Source organism: Ambystoma mexicanum, chromosome 6q (assembly GCF_040938575.1).
Source record: "Ambystoma mexicanum isolate Mex_15411 chromosome 6q, UKY_AmexF1_1, whole genome shotgun sequence".
Lineage (NCBI taxonomy): Eukaryota > Metazoa > Chordata > Amphibia > Caudata > Ambystomatidae > Ambystoma > Ambystoma mexicanum.
In genome coordinates this window covers 405,083,614-405,105,388 of record NC_090937.1, presented here as the reverse complement: position 1 = coordinate 405,105,388, position 21,775 = coordinate 405,083,614, and the positions used below count along the sequence as shown (strand labels likewise).

At 42.8% G+C, this 21,775-nt stretch overlaps 1 protein-coding gene across 1 annotated transcript in view; it reads left to right on the top strand.

Moving 5' to 3' along the window:
• MUSK (muscle associated receptor tyrosine kinase) overlaps positions 1–21,775 on the top strand; it is a 951,534-nt gene that overhangs the window by 785,067 nt on the left and 144,692 nt on the right. Inside the window, exon 13 of the mRNA XM_069630906.1 lies at positions 8,860–9,019. Coding sequence (XP_069487007.1) covers positions 8,860–9,019 — 160 coding nt within the window. The remainder of the gene's footprint in view (positions 1–8,859; positions 9,020–21,775) is intronic.

Sequence of the window (21,775 nt, the reverse complement as noted above, 5' to 3'; positions counted from 1 at the left end):
TGAATTAAACACCAAGACCCTCCCTTTGATTTTTTGATAGGGCAGACTGCAGTATTGCATGACGACTCTGATGTCACTAAGATGCCCTGCTCCATCATAGCTGAAATTGTCTTACAAATCTCTTCATCTGCCTCCCTGGACATCGGGTACTGCCGTGCTTTTGGTAAAATTGCTCCTGGCTTCAGTTTGATTTTCACTTCTCCGACTCCTTTCAATAAGCCTACATCATAGGGGCCTGTAGTCCATACTGAGACAGTCACATGGGCCATGTCGTCATCAATATATTCAGGACGGTTTCATGCTGACATCAGTCTCTGAGGCACTTCTCTTTTGATCATTCTCACCCAAAAGGTAAGGCTCACTTCAATTGCTGTCTCTCCTATATCTGCTTGCTCATGAAACAGATTATCATCAGTGACGTCAGTCAATTGGTATCCTTCTTTAATGGCGATTACTGTGAACCATTGTTGGCCTTCATCGTCATAGCCATCAATCAAAGCCATTTTCCCTCGTATTGCAGCTGTGTGTATCACTAAGGGAAATACTTGTCCCTTTTCTTTGTGCATAGGTATTCTTGGCCTGAATAGAAATTCATCTGGAATCCTCATGATTTTGTCTGTAAGGCCTGACAGCTCTGCCATTAGCACACATATTCCATACGTGAATATTTTGGGCTCTAATGGTATAGCCCTCATGGCTGTGTGTCCTGCGTATGCTCCAATCATTTTGCATACTTTTGAATAGTGCATTCCCGGAGTTGAACATACTATGCCCTCCTCCGTGATCGAGATTGTCATATTTAACTTTGTCATTAGATCTCGACCCAAAATGTTTACTGGGGTTTGTCATGAATATAATAGAGTCACATTCATTTCACATTCTCCTATAGAGACTGGAAATGTGTTTGTAAAGGGAACACAACTTGTAGCTCTTGTGAAACTATGAGTATTTATGGCATCGCCGGACAAGGAAAACTTGCCTTCACGTATACACGAACGTGTTGCACCCGTGTCAACGAGGAAGGAATATTCTTTATCCCCTATAACGGCATCCACCCTTGGTTCCCGGTGAGGGTCTGGTGTCACTGATAGGATAGAAAACATCAGGAATCCCAGTGAGCTGTCCTAGTCCATATATAATTTTGTCCCACCTTGTGCAAATGGACTTCCCCCATCACCAGTATTATTCCTTATTCCAAGGTTCACAGCCTGTCCAGTACTCACTATCTGTGACAGTTGCATAGGCGACTGTTGAGACTGTCATTGTGGAAAACTCATCAAATTCTGAGGTTGTGAGTTTTGCTGTGCTCCTGGAGTTTGCTGTTGCACCGTGTGATTCTGTGCAACTCACTGCTCTACAAACACAGGTGGATTCACCATGCATGCTCATATTCCCTGGCCGTTTGCATCATACCTTGATTTCTGCATGTGCGCGCTAAATGCACTGTGATCCCACACAACCAACATACTGGCGGTGGTCGGATCGCTTGCCCATTTGACATATCTTGATTGCCATTTCGCATATTTTTGAAAACCCCCTTGATTATTCTGGAAACCTCCCTGATCACTCTGCCATCCTCTTCCTCTAAATCCTCTTCCACTGGGGTAAAACCCCATACTGCCCTGATTATTCTATTGTGGACTATTGACTTGTTGCATGCTCGATTCGGCTTTGCTAGTTATCTTTGCTCCTTCAAGAGCATATTTTGACAATTTCTTATGCACTAATTTTGCCTCTTCACCCTTTTGTGCAGCTTCTTTTTTTGCAATTCTTTTATTGCAGCAGCCTGCAATAGTGTGAGATGGTCAGCTGTATTTCTGATCATGGCTTGGCCTCGATTCCTACCAATTTCTTGAGCTGTTTCTGTACTGGCTCTGGCAGTCTTTGGCACATTATATGGTAGAACACAGGTATAGATTTCCCCCAAGAGTCTCGAGTACCAACACGTCTTGAAAATTCTGTATATAAAGTAATGGATCTTCCAATTTTACGTGTCATGATCGCTCGCATGTCGGAAGTATCTGAGTATGGCACTCATAGTGCTTTCCAAACCGCGGCTCTGTAATTGTTAAATGGAGCTCCGTCATGCGTGGTATTAACTGTGGTCACACCAGGGTGACCTGCCCGTGTCCATATATCGTCTGCTCTTTCACCATGTATGGCGATTAAGAGACCCTTGAAATCCCCTATAGCTAATGTGTTCCATCCTGTAATTTTTTCTAGCTTGTGTATCTATTTTCCGGCTCCCGATGTCAACATTGGAAGCTTGTTTTTCAAGTTTTGTCGATCCATGTGTGGCCATGGAATATACTGTGGTCTCGCCCTTCCTTTCTCGAGCAATGGAAATTGGGATGCATAGCCCTCTCTCTCTTCTCTCATGGTTCTCCTGTCTATTGCAGGGGTAATATTTCTGCATCGCCGCCTACCTGGCAATGTCCTTAGTCGGCTCACATAGGGTGGTGGAGACACCCCCTCCGACCATAAGATACTTCTTCACTTCAGTCTGACTGTGTGGCTGACTCTGATTCCCTTAGTGCAGATTCATTAGGGTCTGACCATGTTATCCCTTTTCCCCTTGGGAATCGTCCTTCACATCGCCTCTCTTCCTCCTTTTCCTCACGCTCCTCCCTTTCGGCGACAGACATTGTCTGCCCCCAACTCGTGCAACTTCTTGTGTCCTCTTTGTTCATGCTTATTTCCAGTCTATCTAGGGACAGTTCTCTATTCCCACTACTTCGGGAGACATCCTCAGGGTAGTAAAGCTGAGTGCTCTCCAGGCGCTCGTCTCCCCCTTGTTCTAGCCCCATTTTGTCATATATTCTATCGATCGTTTCTCCGATGCTTCTGGTGTCAAAGTCATCCTCAATATTTACCCTAGACTTACCTGGCACTGAATCATAGTCAGGAAATAATTCTTCTATATCTTCCCAATCTACTACTGGCTCAGGATTTTTAACCTCCCTTTCCGCATGTTCAAGATCGCATGCTCTCTGTCTTGGCTTACGTTCTACATCGTCATTAAATTTTCTGCGCTTCCTCGCCTCTTCTCTGATCCTATCTTCGTCCTCTTTCTTAGCGTCTCTACGTTCATTTGCCCTTTGGATTCCCTCATCTCTTTGTCTCTTTATTCTTTTCTCTTGTATTCTTTGTTCTTCCTCTAACCTTGCTCCTATCTGTCTTGATCATTGGCTGCACTCTGTTTATGATCAAAAGACCTTTCTTGATCTTCACGATATAACTGTTATAGTCTCTGTCTATCTTTTTTCCTTATTCTCTCATCTCTTAATACTTTTTCTTTTTCCTTCTCCTTCCTCTGTTCCTCGTCTAATCTCTCTTTTCGTTTTGCGTCATCAATGCCTTTGCCATTGAGTTTCAATAAAATCTGCCCTCCCATCCATTTGTCTTGTGTGAGTGCTAGCTCATCAGTTCTACCCTCGTTTCCTTTCCATCTGTTGCCTTCTATCTCTGCCTCGAGAGATGTGCTTGCCTGTGCCTGGTCTCTTCTCTCGTCATCGCGTCTCTCCTTGTCCCTTGGGACTTTGGAGGTGATATTATCTCTATCCTTACCTTGATTTTCGTCACTGCCTTGCGTAGGTGACTCAAACGCTGGGTTGCTATACCCCATAGCTGCTTTATGTTACCTGAGCGGGTATAACCCTTCTTCCTTATTGTTCTCAATTTTCGTTTCAGATGGGGCGGGCGGCGCTGTGGGCGTCTCACCCCCCTCTGTGCATATGTTAAGTATCCAGTCTGATGGCAGTTCCTCTTCCTTGTCTTGTTGATACATTTTCCACAATTCTAGACTAGCTACGTGTTTGTCTAACTTTTTGCCCGTGTATATGGCGTGCAAGTATGTCGTCATATGTTGCAAAACTGCTTTATATAATGACCCGCCCGATAGCCAAGGCATAAACATTTTGTGGGCGGTTCCTTTAACCCACTCCGCACTGTATTTTTTTCAGCTTAGGTGCATGTTTCGGCAACTTTTTGCACAGGTGTGCTAGTGGAGTTAAGTCCTCCATGCTCAAATCTGTTTCCTTTCCCCTTATCTAACACTTGTCAAAGCTTCACGTGACTTAAACAATTTCAACAATATGAACGAGCACCAATCACAGCAAGCTCCAATCCTGATTTTTCCACAAAATGTTATCTCTTCTATTTTACTCAATAAACATCAGGTTACCTTCTACAACCTGCCAAATATCACAACAATCAACATATAAGACAGACGTTAACAGACTAGGTGAACTCCAGCTGGACACATGTATCTCTGCCCCTAAAATTACCCCAACATGGAGTTTACACTTACCCCTTTCATGGCGTCTTTAATTGCTGTGGTGGCCTATTTGTTCCCCTTTATTTGGGACTCTGGATACAAGTTTCTTCTAGCTGCTTGTATCAATAGCGTAGGAATTAGGCAAATCCTCTCTCTTCTCGCATGTCCTCCCCAGTACCCTCTCTCTTCTCGAGTGTCCTCCCCGGTATCTTCCCTCCTTCCCTATATATATATATATATATATACATCTCTACTTCTGACTATATTTTGTTTCCCGCCGCCCTCTGTTACCTTTTCCCTCACTTGTTCTAAGGCATGCACTTTTACCAAAGCTTTAGTCTTTTTCACTCACCGTTCGCATGTTTCCTCTCTGGATCCTGCCTTCTCACCACCTTCTCCGGCCTTTCTCCTGCTCAGTTGCCCATAGGAGTGGGAAGGGGTTAGGTGGGTAACACGGGTCCCTTCAGACCTCGTTCTGCAGATTTTATTTTTACTCTACCACTGTCTTCGGGGAGCTTCACGGTCTACTCAGCCGAATGGAAAAGGACTTGTGGTATTGCCGAGGGCCTAGAGTTACTTTATGTCAACGGTCAATGGGTGCCTTTCTACTCGATAATCGATAACCATACTCTGCTACCAAGTGTGCTCCGAGACCCCCAACCAGCCCATTAAGTCGGGGTTTGCTCAGAAGCACTTCAAGATAGCGGCCCTCATGAGAGGGATGGGGGTGCAGATTTATTACTCCAACACCAATCAATAAGGACAACTCAAAGGTTTGGCAAAGGGAGTCTGTTTAATGACAAGTACAAAAAATGGGGAGTTATGAATATCAGCAATGTTGTGATCTTCCTTCTCGCTTCAACTCCAACAAACTTCTTAAATATTATAGCATTTATACTGAAAACTCGTCATTATCGACGTGTAACACTTAAAAGTTGCAATGCAATTCTATTGGTTAGGAAAAGGTAACTTTAATATAGGTACTATATCTGTATATGGTAACGGAGTGAGGGGATTGGGTCAAAACTGTCAGGTGGGCATCTAAGCCCCTGCTCCATAATGACTACTACAGACGTCACTAAAAGTACAACGTCCTATTGGTTCTACTGACTATAGGACCCTAGATTATTTGGTCTATTGTGATTGTGTTGGCACCAAACCCATGCATACTTTTCCTCTTTGTTTAGCAGCACGCAGAATGGTCACCCAGGTGCGAGGTGCCCCTTAGTTACCCGACCTTCCTTCAATTATTATTCCTCCTATTATTGTTACAATCAATCATCACTTTAGTAGCTATGTGTCAATTATTTCACTGTGGTTGGCCTCCAGACTGCATCTTCTGTCTGGAAAAAGTTCTCATATCTTCGCCTGGACTGGTGCCATGCGTAGATGTGAACTCTCGCTTCTTCTTGCTCAGTTGGTCACGTGGTTCAGACACTGTGAATTTGCCTCTTTTCCATCAATACATGTATTTGATTCTTGTTTCACCCACCAACAACCTTCGTCTTCTTATCTCGATCCTTCAAAGGCAGGATATTCTGCTCTTAGTTTCAATTAAATATAGCTACTGTTCGTTTCTTCTACTGATACAACCTTGGCTTCTCTGGTATGAGTTGCCTTTGCTGAATTTCATTTCAGCCGTCTATTCTCATTTTTGCTAAATATGAAGCTTTTTCTCGTGTGGCCTTTAGTAACCTGGGTCGATTCTGCTTCTTGTGCAAAGTGGAAATATACTTATAATAAGGTGCTTTGTTCAAGGTAGATTATGTATAGAGGCGCTTGCTGCACTATTCTTCTACTAAGCATAGCAAGCCACACTGTTTTCTTAGCTTTCTTGCGGTTCCAAACATATATACAGGTTTAAACTGGCCAAATATCTTTGCCATGCTTACAGCTTAAGCTTCATACATTTTGACATTGTCCTTTCACTTCAGGTTCACGATATCCTGTTCAGGGTGTTTTGTCTCTTTGCGTCCTTCTCTGGTTGTCATTTCTTCTATATGTGAGTCAGTCCGGGTTCTCGCGACGTCACCATTCGTCTTCCATTAAGACCTTTTTGGTTTCTTCAGGGACTGTACCCAGATGATCTTCATTTCGTTTCATTTGTTGATAAGGTTTTCTCAATGGTTTCCTCAGTATTGGTACTTCAATAGGTCCTGTTCTTCTAATAGGTACTGGGCAGAGCACCACTGCAGCTCTCTGCTGGTTTATCTGCCCATCGTACGTCACATATTTTGGTGTGAATGTTCCTGGTACTTCAAAATGGATGGCTGGAGTGCAGGATTTATTTGGGACCTCCTCTACACCATTACAATTCCTTAAGTCACAGGTGAATGAAACTCGTTTCAAATAAATTGTCTGGAATTTATGGAGAAGTCAGGGTCAACAGGAGAAATAGGATTTGCCCAATTGCATTGCAGTTAACCTCCTCTCTCACCCCAAGTCCAGCTTCTCTTTAAGGATTAGTTTAGGATACTAGAGCAGAAATATGGCAACTCCCATTTGAGATCCCCATTTTTCATACCAATATACTGGCGAAAAGGAGTTATGTGGAGTAAACTTAACAAATTACCAGTAACTGCCATAATGGAATTCAATAAAATGACGGCCGCATGAGCACCATGTTGCACAGCCATGTGGCAATGTTCCCCTGTTTTCACAAAAAGCATAATAGTTAAAACATGCAATTTACTCTCCAAATTGTACCCTCTGCCAGTTCACCAACTCTTACATTCAGAAAATGTTCAGAGCAGCCAGGAACATATTTTAACATGCCATTACAGTTCCCTAAATCACAGGTGGATGAATTTTATTTAAAACAAATCTGCGGTAATGTACCTTAAAAATGGGTAATAAAAGAATGCAGTACAACTGGTGGTCGCTGAGAAAAATGCATATGTTATGATAGTTCTTTTAAACTAATGAGAAATCCTCATGTGTATGTTCATCTGTGCTTCGCTTCCACAAGGACATTTGCCATTCCTGGCCAGCATGTGACCAGAGCTTTCTGGACTGTGTTTTTATTATCCTCTTTGTTGTTTAAAGTTGGTAGGCTGCAAGTCATAAATACCTGGTATGCAAGAGCTACTCAGAGATCCCCCACTGCAGATAATGAGCTAGGCTAGGCCTGTGATGCCACAAGGCCCTGCTGACATCTAGCAACCAGTCCTGTTATCTGCAGTGGACCACAATTTCGATCTGAAAACATAAAATGTTCTTGTATTTTTGAACAGAGTTCAGCTTGCCTTGATTGCAGCTCCTTCCACATTCCACTAGCTATGCCATTTGCTATGCACTGAAATGAGCCTTCAGAGACAGCAGGTCTAGTGAAAGTGCGTTTACAACAACCTTCAGTGCAGGCCATACTTTATTGTAGTTGTAAATAACTGGGATGCAAAAGCTAGGCTTGCAGTGGGGGAAGCCTTTGTAATATCTGCCCAGCAACAAACAAAATGATCTGCCTTGTGCCTAAATTAAAATTACATGTGACCCATGGAAAGAAAGTGGCCTTTTCTTTTCAATTGTTGCCAGTATTTTGCATGTGAAGCATACTATACATTATATCTTATCAACACACACTAATGGCCTCATTACGAGTATGGACGTAGCCATGCTGCTATTAGCGCCATGGCTGCCTACATACCGGGCTCCAAAACCGGGTTCCTTCAATGAGGAACAACCGGGTCATTCCAACATTGGAGGACCCGGTAATTCCTCCTTGAAGGAACCATTCCCAATTCCCATTGAGCCCCCATAGTGCTCAATGTGAATGTGGAGGGAGGTAATAATGGGCACATTACAAATGGCACGTTATTAGCTTCCTCTTCCCCTTGCGGGACCCGGAAAGGATGTCTGGTTTTACCAGACGTCTGTTCCGAGTCCCGCAAAGGGAACCTCGTAATAGGCGCTCCCGTAATGAAGGGTGCCGGTCCCGTACCGGCACCCTTCATTACGGGAGCGCCAGGGTCGTAATGAGGCCCTAAGTCTTTTCCCTGGCATCTTTAAGTTAGCATGGGAACATTTTTCTCAGGTCATGCTTTAAAACTGCAAACACACATGCAACGCCATTTTAGTGTCAGTGTTTGAAAATCATGCTTTTCATGAAGAAGGGGCCTTTGAATTTCTTCTGCCACTGGGAATTAAAAGGCCACTTTTCAATTCGACCTTCCCTTTTGTAATGACAGATAGACCTTTCGATTTCCAGTGCTTGGCTTTTCAAACAGCGCTTCCATGTGTTACTTGCATAAACCCCCACAGTCTGCCATAATAGGCTCATTTTCAGTGTGGAGTTTATTTTATGAAGGCTTGCAGGTCATTTTGCCAGTAACCCTTCACATTATGTTGGTTTGAGGCCCTTTGATTAAACCCCACAAATACCATCATCCAACAGTAAGGTCAGTCAGAATACAACATTTAACATACTATGATAATCATATTGTAAGCATGTGGGCAGCTGGAGGGATCTCTTATGAAATAGTCCTTGTCTTTCAGCCAAAATATTAAAGGTGACCGGCTGGCACATATTACTGTCCCAAAGTTGCCATGATATTATGATAACACACACACAATTTATTTTGGACCAGGTACCACACTTGCACAGAAGATCTCCCCAAGTGTTCCCAGAGTTGTCAAATGCTGAAAACTTCTGCCGTAATCCAGGAGGAGAAAGTGAGCGACCATGGTGTTATACGATGGACCGAAATAAACGATGGGAGTACTGTGATGTGCCCCTCTGTGGAACTGGTAATTGGCTAATTTTACAAAAGTGCTGTACCTTTAATATTGTTCGTTTGTTGAAGATTATTACTGAAGGGATAATTGCACATGGAGAAAAGTCACCAAACAATCAGAAGGCAGTAAATGGAACCATGAACCCACTGTCATTGCAAACATTCACTCATGGCCTCAGACAACACTCCCTCAGGCAAACCATTCCTTTCATTGCCGGTTCCCAGGCCTGTCCCCATTGTACCGTCTCTGCCAGTCCCACAAGCCTCAACTGCCCAACACATCTCCCACTCCCACCTTTGCTGCCTGCTTCTCAGTGGTCCCGCCCTAATCCCTCGCCATTGCCTGCTTCATTGAGATAGAAAAGGAACTCCCTCCATTTTCAATGTTTCATAAGGGTGGCTATATTTCTTCCTGTTTTCTGTGGGCAATTAGGCATGCACAATACATGTGGAGGCAATTTTTATTATGAAAAAATTGCTTAAAATTATTGAAATCCACAGGGAAGCCTGGGTTGCAACTAGCGATTTCCCCCACGTTCATGGACATACAGAGACAGTGATGGCTCTGAGATCTCGTCACCAACTCAGGCTCAGGTTGACAAGCCGTTACTAACCCTGTACGTCCCTGAATTTCGGGAGTTATCTTAAGCTGCATGTTTGTATGATCAGCCATGTCAGCTAATGATTTGTGTACATTTCTGTAATTTTTGTAATGAAGCCTTTCTAGCATAATTTAACAATATTCTTAATATTTTACTTTGATATAACTTACCCACATCTCACACTTTTCAATGTGTTTGTACTTTTGGTCAGCTGTCTTCAGTCCACAAATTCCCAGATTATTTAAAAATGTTTGAGCAGATTTACAAAGAAGCAATGTACAGTTAATTGTATTCAGAGGCATTGCTAGGGGGTTCTTAGGGGGCTATAGCCCCAGGTCTTTTGGTTGCATCCCCAGATAGAAGCTCAGGGGATACAACCAAAAGGCTAGCTTGCCCTGAGTCCAGACAGTCCTAACATTAGCCAAGCCCCAGATCTTTTCCAGACCTAGCAACACTCCTGATTGTATTTACGTGTGCACTAGTCGCAAGTATGTGCACATTTGTATAGTTTGCACAGCAGTTCTTATATGAGACTTATCCATGACAAAAGCCACATCTCACGTATTCTGGCTTTGCAACAATGCAGATTTTAAGATAAACCTAGGTGAGAGTATCCAGCCTCCTTTTAATCAATGAAGGTTACAACCAAGAGTTTCCCCATTTCCACATGTTACATCATCACAGCTGGGGAGAAGTGTGTCTTTCACGAATGGTAGGCTCTCTCCATCTCAACGGTACCCCAGTACATGGATCTCCAATCAGCAACTTACCTCCTTGTTGAAAAATATTATAAGCACATTTGTATTAGTTCCATTTGGATCAGCATGCACTTTCCATCTCATTGAGTTAAAATGTGCATCCATATGGATCTCCTGAAATAGTTGCCAGCAGTATTTCCAAAACAATGTACAATCACACTCCCATAGACAGGCAGTAAGTGATTTGTCTCCTCTATCAGGCACACATTGGATTCTCCCTCCCAGAATTTATCAGCATAAACTGCGGGCATTAAACACAAGGCAGCTTTGGACTTTTAATACAAGTATAAGTCTGGCTAGGAATATCCAAATAATCTTAGCATCAGACCCTATCCTAGAGCAAAATGTGCATTCACCTCTAGGTGCAAGTGTGAGCTGAAACAATGTAAATAAGGGAATATGGCACCCTTTTGTTTCCACACAATCAAGATGGCGCCACCTGGGGAAAGGCGTTGAGTGCTTGAAACAGTGGACGGTATAAAGTGTGTTCTCACCTTCTGTTCCAGCCCCTGATTGGCAGAGCACCCTTTCCTGGTTGTGAATGTCTGTTCATGCATCTTCAGGGATGTGGCTTGTACTATTTCCCTTCATTTCTCAGTTTTATGCCATGTACCTCAATTGACTCATCCAATAAGAATAGACACTGACTTGAATTTAAGACCTACACCTCTTTCTGTTCATGCTCTGCTTCATAAATTAAATACTCAGCACTTTGCAAATATTATGCTCATTGCAGATCAATCAAAAGGGAGCCAATGCAATTAAAAAGCAGATGTTTGTACTTTGTTAATACAACTCTTCAGTCTATCAAAAGACATAGAGGTTAGTATTGTGTTGCCTCATTTTTATCTCAGAGGAAAAACACGCAATTCATCTCAACAAATGGCATTGCCCATAATTATTTGGAAAATATTGTAGCATAATCAGAACGCCATGTGACTCATCTGTCTGATCATTATCCATAGTCCATGTAAACATGTCATGTTGTGTCCCAGATACTCATATTTCTACAATGTTAGAAATTATTAATCCGAGTTACTGCATGTTAAGATGAATTTCTAGAATCTGGCTTGGTGGACAGGTTTTACGATGCCACCATAGTTATAGTGGACAGGGGAACTCTGAGAGGTTAGCCAAAATCCAATCTAGGTAGCAACAGAGAGCAGTCAAGGCAATTCTGAGGAGAGTGTGAGTGGTGTTGGGGGTTCACAATGAGTTCAGACAATGGAGCACACAATAACTACATTTAGACTGGAATGCGTAAAAATACAGTATTTATTCTAAGCCTTAGACACACACACTAAAACATAAAACGAGCTTGCGATAATATCACACAACACTCAATAAGAAACATATATACAGTCACCATAGTTTCTTAATAAGCATTCAATGACTTAAATCAATAAAGGAGGTAAGTGCATGGATGCAGGAAGATGGAACAAAATCACAAGTGATATTCCCTAGCTTCAGCAGTCCAATCCCTAAGAAGAATGGGGCAGCGTGCCCAAATGTAACACTGCTTCTCCCAGTATGTATCTGTAGTAGATAAGTTATTTGTCTTTGTGACTGTTCAAAAGAAGAGATGCAACAAAGCTACTGGGCTAAGAAAATGTGTTCTTATCTTTCAGGTTTCACTACTCAGGTTCAACAAGCAAAAAGTAGTTATTTAGAAGGATGCAAAGAAACTTGTTCTCAATATTATGCTTTGGAGGACAGGGGGCGACAAATGCTTTTTTGTTTACCTACTCCCAACTCCAATTTTCCCAGGTGACTTAATGGGTCAAATGGGGGACTCTGGTGGTTGGGTTTCCTGCCTTTGGTTCCAGGAGGTGTGGGTGTAAGGATTCTTCCGGTTGGGTCTAAGAGCAGAGTGCAGCCTTTGCAATAAGAAATGGAGGATGCACCAATGAGGTCTTCTTCAGGACACTTCACAGGATGGGGAAGGTAAGTTCCAGCAACAGCCATCGCACACAGATGATGGCAGGTGTCCATCGAGTGGCGGTTGTAAAAGCTCTTCCAGGACAGGATCCCTTGAGGCTGGGAAGCAAAAATCTGGTAGGACAGTGATGTTTACCACAATCTGGTGACCACCAAAGTTCTGGCCTCAAACATGGAACAGCAACGTTTCTATCGAGGAAGCCCAATGGAGAGCTGGACAGTCCACTGTGTGGTGCAGGGACACTTTAGATGGCGCACCAGTCCATGGGTTGAAGCATTGCACAGGGCCTTGGCAGATCAGGTAGTCCACCAGGAATTCACTGAGTCAGAAGCTGGGTCTCTTCAGAAATCTTCTTCTGTTAATCAGTTTGCTGTTCTTCTAAGAAGGAGTCTTGGCTCTAATGCTGATCTGATGCAATGGCTGCAGGAGTTCTCTTCTTATCCAAAATCCAGCCAGGAAGGAAGCCCAAGTCCACCAATGATAAGGATCTGCACCACTCAATAAGCCAGTATTTATCTAATCAGGGACAACTATTTGTTTCACTTCTTCCCTGCACATCTAGACTCTCTGACACCAGGAATGTGGAATGGGACCAAGGAGTCCCATCCCGTTCTTGAGCCGCCCAGACACAAAGGCATCATTAACCCGTGAAAACTGCAGCTTTCCTGGGCAAGTGCATGACTTTATATGGGATTTCCTATCCTGGCAAGGCAGAAAGAAGGCTAAACAACTATATTGCCAAAGAACAAGTGAAAATCTCATGGCGTAGCCGTTTTAGGGCACTAGCCATGTTGAATAGCCATACACGATGAATGTGGATGCTTGAAATAACATAGCAATTTTATAAATATAGGGCCTGATTCACAGAAGTGTTTTATAATGCAATCCCATAGGAAAACACTCTGTGAATCAGGCTCATAATGTCTTTAGACATTTATAAAAGTAACTAAACATCACACGTGTAGAAGATCTAGCATGATACAAATGTATCCCCGTTACACTGCATTTTTAAATGCTGTATGCAATGCTACAAAGTTATACAAAGTAAAAAAAAGAACGAGAAACGTAGTTTCCCAGTCCTGATATTCTGAAGGTCTGATCACTTTCCCCATAACAAATGAGCAAAAGGCCAGGGGAGTGAAGCTGAAGTCTTCACTTCCCTGTAAAACGTCAGGACAGGTTAAATAAAATATAAAAGTATTGGGGGCCCATAGAAACTATGGAGGGAACGTTGGCAAAAGAGAAATCTGTCCTAACTGTGCGCAGTAGTAGGACTATGCCCCTAGGCTATTTGCTTCCTGTCATGATCCTCGCTGCATTGTGTCTAACAAGTCTGTAAGCAAAGTACACAAGGAGACAAACATCTCAAAGAGGTATATTGACCCATCTGTCCCAAAAAGGTAGTGTGAAGGGAAATTGAATACAGGGATGTAGGTGAGTACAATGGTAATGCTTGTTTTTTTTTTATCTGAGTTCTGCAAAACCCTATCAAACTCAACAAAATACATTCAACTTTATTCTAGGGAAATGTTGCAGTTTTATCAACACAAAATAAGTCTCTTCTGTCCAATCCTCAGGTATCATCCAAAACTGACAGTCAAACATGGCCATTAATCAACCCTTGGGTTTGTAATGCATTTGCAGTCTTAGACTAGCATAATAATGCTGTGGTCTTTAAACAATCACCTATACTGATGGACATCCAGCATTATGGCTATCTTTCTCAAAACCATGTGGCTTCTGTCCACATTGGCTCATATTGGCATGCTGATTACTCAAAGAGTTGATGTGGATTTGTCTACTTTAGCCAATTCACCTTCATCTTCTGATAGGTCCATTATTTTGGCCAAAGGCCCGAATGGTTCAGAAGCTATTTACAAACGTTTGCGTGGGTCTATTATAGGTACATTACAGATGGGATAAAAGTAAATAAAATAAAAAAGACAAAAGAGAGAGCTCCAATTTCTCTTAGTTATTTAAGAAACATGTATTCTGAATCTGAACGTGTAGAATTTTTTTATTGAGTTATCAAGATCATGATGTCCAGGTATATCAACATCAACAGTCCCGTTTATGATGTCTGGTGATGAAGCACCATGGACTGGAGCAAAGCCTGAAAGAAAGACGTAGGTATTCCCATACCTGAATCCACCAAAGGAATTGCAGGAATGTCCTGTGTGGCTTGTAGTCAGATGATGTTAAATAAGTGTTGAGTGCATCCGGTTTAAATAACTAGTCTCCTGTGAATATTATACCCTTTAACATATGGATCCTGTCCATCTATAAAGGATGACAAATTAACTAACTGTTGAATGGTTTGAGGTTTCCCACCAATAGAGCTTCCTTCCCCCCTCCTATCCAGGAGATTGTGGAACATTCATGGGGTACATACCAGAAGGAACAATGGAACTTTGGCTTACAAGTTCTTCCATCTTCTGAACCATCAGGAGCATGTCCCTTCATGGCAAGTGGTGTAGTGCCCAAAATTCTTGATTTGACTGTTATTTCGCTGAATGCTAGTCTAGTCCATGCACATTTTACATAACAATGGATCTCCTGATTGCACCCACCGCATTTTACAGAAAATAAGCTGCATCTCATTACTGCAGACACTGCCCATCTGAGCACTCCCCTGGATTAATGAATGTTTCCAGTCCAGTTAGTACCGGGAATCGCAGAGCCTCATATTCATAATAAATGGCAATGTCCTCAAGGTTCCTGACATTTTTGATGTTGCATTAGGCTCCTGGACTCACTAAAATTCTTTTAAAAATTCACTAAAAATTTTGCATCAGGCAGATGATCAGGAACACTTTCCGGAGATGGGTGATCAGAAAAGCAAGTGAGCATAGGCACATCATCTGCAGTGGCTCGCTCTCCCAGCTTTGGATCAGTTTCAATCAAACCTATTCCTAGAGATGGCACTGTGTGCATGCTCTAGCAAGAGCACTGCTCCCCTCACAAAGCCTACAGAACCTGCAAATCTTCAGAAGTGTTATTCATCCAGCATCTTCTAACAGGTCCATTATTTTGGCCAAACGCCCGAATGATTTAGAAGCTTGTGTTGCCCCTAATCATGATTCCTTATTTACAAGTGTTTGCATGGATCTTATGTAGGTACATTATAGATGGGATAAACGTAAATGGAAAAAGAGAAAACATATTCTGATTGTTGCCTTTAAAGTAAAACAAACATGAAACAAAAAAGAAAAATAAAAAAGTCATGCAGCGTACATCAACCAAAACCTACCAGATTCTATGAATGAAATGTGCAGTCAATGTTAGCCTTTCTAAAGTATTCATTACTATGCCAACTTTATTTTATTTCAATACCAATAATAACAATAATGATAATAATAATACGTTATTTATAAAGCACGCTAGACATCATTCTTTAAACAGAACATTTGTTTATTTATTTATGCTATTTATTTATTTTAATTCTTAATAACACGCCAGATCGCCCGGGGGCCTCAAGGCACACATAAATGACAGACAGGAGACAACACACAGAACAGTGGAACAGCGTCAGAGAGAGTGAAAACTGGATCTAAGGAGCCCTCAACTTCCTTTTGAAGTCCGCAAGAGACGTGGTCGTTTTCAGGACCAAGGGGATGGAGTTCCAGGTGTTCAGAGCAAAGATATCAAACATTGTCTTCCCAGATTTGGCTAAGCGAAATCTGGGCTGGTTAAGTTTAGCCTGGTCAAGTGACCTTAGAGATCGCGATGGTACATAACGCTCAATGCGTTCGGAGCGATAGACAGGTGCAGTGTTGGATTGGCCCATCGTGGAGTGGGGGCCGGTTTCTGACCATGCCTCGGGCGGTTTAAAAAAAAAATTGAAAATAAATATATATTTTTTTCCAATTTTCTTTTCTTCAAAAAGCCGTTCATCCTTCTTAGGTCGATAAATGAGTACCATCACAGGTTCGGTGATATTGTATGCATATTTGTTCTCTAAAAAGAGCTTAAGTGTAAGTGCTATACAATAACATATGATTATTTGGCCTTGCACATCTGCTTGGATTCACAGTAGTTTAGTGTACTTAGGTACAATGCTATTTGATGCCACTTCCTGTTTTGTCAAGGGGTGAAAGGTCGTGTTTCATTGCTTCCCGGGATGTCACTTTGGGGTGGGGGTCAAATGACATCACTTCCGGTGATGTCCTGAGAGGTCAAGGGATGTGAGGCGAGGGGTGGGCCACTTTTTTGAGGCGAGGGGTGGGCCACTTTTTTCTTGGGTGACCGGGCCTATTTCTTGTCCCAGTCTGACCCTGGACAGGTGCTGCGAGGGTCAGGCACTTAAAGGTGAGTGTCAAGATCTTAAAGGAAATACGGTGCTTAACAGGCAGCCAGCGCAAGGTTTGTTTGGCTTCTGTGATATACTGCCATGTGGGTATCCCTGGCACTGTGCTAACTGCACTTATATACTAAATAATACCTGACTGTAATTCATACTCATTCAACCACAAAAAGATGAAAGGCTGAGTGGGGCTTGCTGGGATTAGCGCCAGCATCCTGTAGAACACACCCAGATTTCAGCAGTTAGCACCTAGCCCACTGAGCTGTTATACAGGCTATCTCTGATGCCTGGGTTGTATGGTAGCGCATCTGCTCATGGCATGTACATCCAAAGCATCATGAATCCAATGTTTCGCCACCAAACGTCTAGGTCTGGCAATGAAAATAAACAAGGAATCCTCCACGATAGAAGAGCTGCTCTCAGACATATATATATTTACGATTTTATACATCTTTGATTTAGATTTTTTTAGGAATGAGTGTGCCTTATGCGTCATAAAAAAGTGTGTCACTGCGCTGCCCATTATTTCTTATGCCAGCTGGTTTTATTATACAAATCATATTATTTTAAGTTGTTCAATGGATTCATGACATATTGCCGGACTGTGAATGATTGTTGTGCACTCATCAAGCATGGTGTCCGGTCATTATTTTAAATAAAAATAAATATCCAACTGAAGGTGATCACCAAAAATGTATGTATTTTTTAAAGGTGTATGATGGTGTGTTACATGTTCTAAATGTATCCAAATCTATGGCCCTCATTAGGACTCCGGTGGAAAACCATGGTGCTATTAGCACCATGGTCGATGCCGGAGTCCGCCATGGCGGAATGGGGAATTACCACCCCATTCCAAGGTTGGCAGGGCGGTAATTCCCCATGCCACTATTGCCCTTCCCTAGTCCCATTTTTGCACCATAGGGCATAATGGGAATGGGGAAGGTGGTAAGTACGGTGCCGCAAATTGCGGTACCGTGCTTACCTTGAGAGTCCCTTTGCGGGCCCCTACTTTAACGGTTGGTCTAGATCAGCCGTTAAGGTCGGGTCCCGCAAAGGGACCTCGTAATCAGGCGTTAAGGGTTTAATGGCGCCGACACCTTTTATGGCGCCATTAACCCCTTAACGCCAGGGTCCTAATGAGGGCCTATCTCTTCCTTCGCCCAGGATAGTCAACATTAGTGATTGTCCAGCACAGTCAGAAATGACTCTAAACCCATCACTATAGGAAAATAATATAGGAAGAAAAGGAGTGCTTGGTTATGCATTTCAATAGGAATGTGCTGGAATCTGTTGTCTCTACAGACTTTCCAATGCCCCCAAACAAACATGTTAAAGAGAATACATCCATTGAAAAACAAAAATGGTATAAAACTCAGGAGAAGAGTATGTAATAGACATAAAGTGTCAGGATCGTCAGTGTAATGACATTAGGCGTATAGATTACACTGTTTTCTTGTAGCTGCAGTTTCAGAAAATAAACGTTCATACTGTTGTCATTTAAATAATTGGTAATAAGCATTAAATAAAAAAAATGGTTAGATCATGGTTTTTGTTACAGTTTACAATTAATATGTAACCAGACCAGACGGTAGACAGGACCATACGTAGCTTAGATTAATTTACATCTCAAGTGTATAAACATGGTATTCACTACATGGGCAATGCAGGCCTCAGCACATAGCAGGGCTTTTATGTCATTGTATTTGACTAACATGGGACAACCGGGGAAAGCAGCATTTAAGGTTAAGGTAGCAAGGTTCCATAAGAATGGCAATTAATAAAGAGAAAACAGATAGCCCTGCCGGGCCCACCTTGAATGTCACTAGAATCAGAAACGTACCATACAGCCACAAACACTTAATATGTGTCTGATATATGACAATGGGGTAGAGAGTGGGTTCTAGAAATTGAACACTCCAGTGCTGGGCTCTGTATTTATTTGTTGCACAGTCACCGCAGCACTCGCTAGCACCAAGCAGCAGCCTCATGAACAATTGCAGAACTATGCAGACCTCTGTGCCATCCGGCGGAAACTTACCTCAATAGGATATTATCCTCCCTCAATACCCCACCCTCCTTGAGAAAGACCCTTAGTGGTTGAAACATGTGTCGGCTGACAACTCTCTCTAGACAAAACGTCTACACTATAACAATAAAAATACATTTGGAAAATACAGCAGCAAGCGTCAGATCCTTTATTAAAGGGTTGTTCAATCATTTTCTCTTTGCAAGGTAACCAGGACTTTTTCTGCGATATATAACAATAGACTGCTTTTTTAAAAAAGATTCCAAAGGGAATGCCAAAACATATGATCAAGAAAGGGATTGAGATAGCCTTATCCACAGACTCAGCAATATATATATATATTTTTTTTTATTTTGTAAATTTGTATCGCGCATATTCCAAAAGGGGATCCCAGCAGAACCTGCATTTTGGTGTGGTTCTATGTCAATTTATCTCGAATATTAAAGGACAATTTCTTTGGGCCGATTTTGGCCAGCCTTTAATATTCAAAATACTTGAATTCCACCCCCTCTGCCCTTTGAAATCAGTGTGTTTCACCCCCAAACACCCCTTCAACCTCTCCCCATCCCAACTCTGCCGCATTCTCAAACACACCTTTGACCCAGCACCCCCCTACATACAAGATCACTTAGAAACACACACAGACACACTCATTCCACCAGCCCCCTTCCCACCACAAACACTGTCCGCTTGCATACACACACGCACGCAAACACACACTCACCTGTAACCTGTCTTCCCCTGCCCATCTCGGTCAGCTTCTCAGCCCCTGCGTGCACTTGTGTGCAGCAGGGGCATGACAGTTAAGATTTAGAAAGACTGCTTTGAGCATTCACAGAGCAGCCTTTCTAAATCGGCCTTTCTCATTTTCAGGTAAATGACAAATACTTTTTGATCTAATACCCTGGAAGTGAGGAAGAAATGCCTGTTGCCACACGTTGAGGTTTTAGAAGAAAGGACCACCAAAAGACCTTGTCCCATAGATCGTAGAGTACGGTTGGGACAATAAGTAACAATCTTGGATGCTAAATAGGCTGGAGCCAAGCCATCAACACACCTAAAAGCCATACATACAATGCTGAACAGAATCGTTTGCTGCACCGGGAGCCAGTGAAGGCTCCTTTGAAAAGAGGAGATAGAAGTTTTCCCAGATAGCTCAAAAATGAGTCGCACTGCAGAAATCTGGGTGACCTGTAATCTCTGGAGCTGATATTTTGGGATGCCATAGGCAACCTACGTTTTTTACTTTCTGAGTGTATTTAGTTGGAACCCCAGACAGGGTTAGGCAGGGAACAGTGTGTTGAACATTAACAACCTTTGTTTTAGAGCCAAAGAAAATCTCAGTTTTTAACAGGTTTAACTGAAGTTTATTCTCCAGCATCCACTTTTGGATTTTGTTAGCACAAACAAAACTCGCTCCAATGCCTCCAGTGGTTGCTTTGACCTGAGGTAGATCTGAGTATCGGCGGTATATGAGTTATAGCAAAGATCAAACTGTGTAAATATGTTAAGCAATGGCTGAATGTACACGTTAAATAGCGGCGACAAAGAGGAGCCCTGAGGGACTCTGCATGTAACCAGCATGGGATCGGACAGATATGGACCTGCTTTGACCTGTTGGATGAGGTCCGTCAAAAAGGACATAAAACATTTTAGTTGATTGTCCGATATTTGAGCCACTGATGACAGTCTTCACCTAAGAATATCAAAGTCGACTGTATCAAGTCTGCCGATATGTCCAGCATGATAAGCATGCTGATATCACTATCACCGACAGCCTTGAGTAGATTGTCCGAGATGGCTGTTAGTGCCATCTCAGTGCCATAACCTGGTCTAAATCCTGACTGATATGAGTCAATGATATTATTCTCTTCCAAAAAATGCTGCAATTGCGTAGTTATAACCTTTTCTAAAATGTTTGGAGGCCACAAGAGACCTGCAATGCGGTGATAGAAAATATTTTTAGTCCAGAGTTTGCTTTTTTAAAAGGGGAGTAAGTTAAAAAATGTCAGCTCTAATGGGACGCAGATATTGATATTGATATTTTATTTCTATCGCGCTCATACAAGAAGTGTTTCAGAGCGCGACAAGGCAAGGGAAGGGGAACAGGGGAGAACAAAAACAACAATCTTACTAGGCCCAGTGACATTGAGAACGCGCAAGTGCATGGGGAAGGGAAAGGGGGAGAAGTGCATGGAAGGGGGAACAAAAGGAGAGTGCGCAGCGAGAAGGAAAAAACAAAAATAATAATGAATAAAATAATAAATAAAAAGGCAACAAACAATGGGAGTGCTGCCAGCAAGTGGCAAGTGCTGGGTTTATGGCAGCAGGCCATGTAGGTCTGAAAGTGCAGGAAGAAAAGGGGAGGGCTGTATGGGTATAGATACAGACTCCAGTGCAGGGGGTGGCCTGGAGGCAGTGCGTGAGGGTGGCAAGATGAGCAGGTACCTGGGCCCAGAGGACAGAGGGTGGCCAGGTGCATGGTGCCGAGGGAGAGTAGAATCAACAGGGGAGAGGAGAGGAGAAGGCAGAAGCAAAGAGGAAGGTTTTGAGGTGCTTCCGGAACTGGAGATGGTTCTCCTCAAGTTTTAGAGTGGCAGGGAGGCTGTTCCAGAGGTAGTCCCCAGCCAAAGAGAGATATCTACCCGCAGCTCGTTTCTTTGAGAAACGACTGAACCTGAGGGAGTTAGAGGTAGAGGAGCAGAGTGCTCAAGATGGGAAGTATTTGCAGAGGGATAGCTGAAGGTATGTTGGATCCAGGCCCCAGAAAGCCTTGTGGACAATGCAGAGGGTTTTGAATTTAATCCTTGCGTCCACTGGGAGCCAATGGAGAGATTTCAGAGCTGGAGAGATACGATCCCAGGGCTTGAGGCCAAGGACAAGTCTCGCAGTCCTGTTCTGGATAAGTTGCAAATGGCGGAGAGTAGAGGTTGGCAGATTAAGAAATAGGCTGTTGCAATAGTCCAATTTAGAGAGAACCAGAGCTTGGGAGACAGTGAGCTTCTGGGGGAATGAGAGGAAAGGAAGAATACCTCTGAGGAGGTGCAGTAGGTTGTTTGACTTTTTTGATACATCAGCGATGTGAGCAGAGAAGGAGAGTGTGGAATCAAAGGTGACACCAAGGTTCTTGGCCTCGCAGGT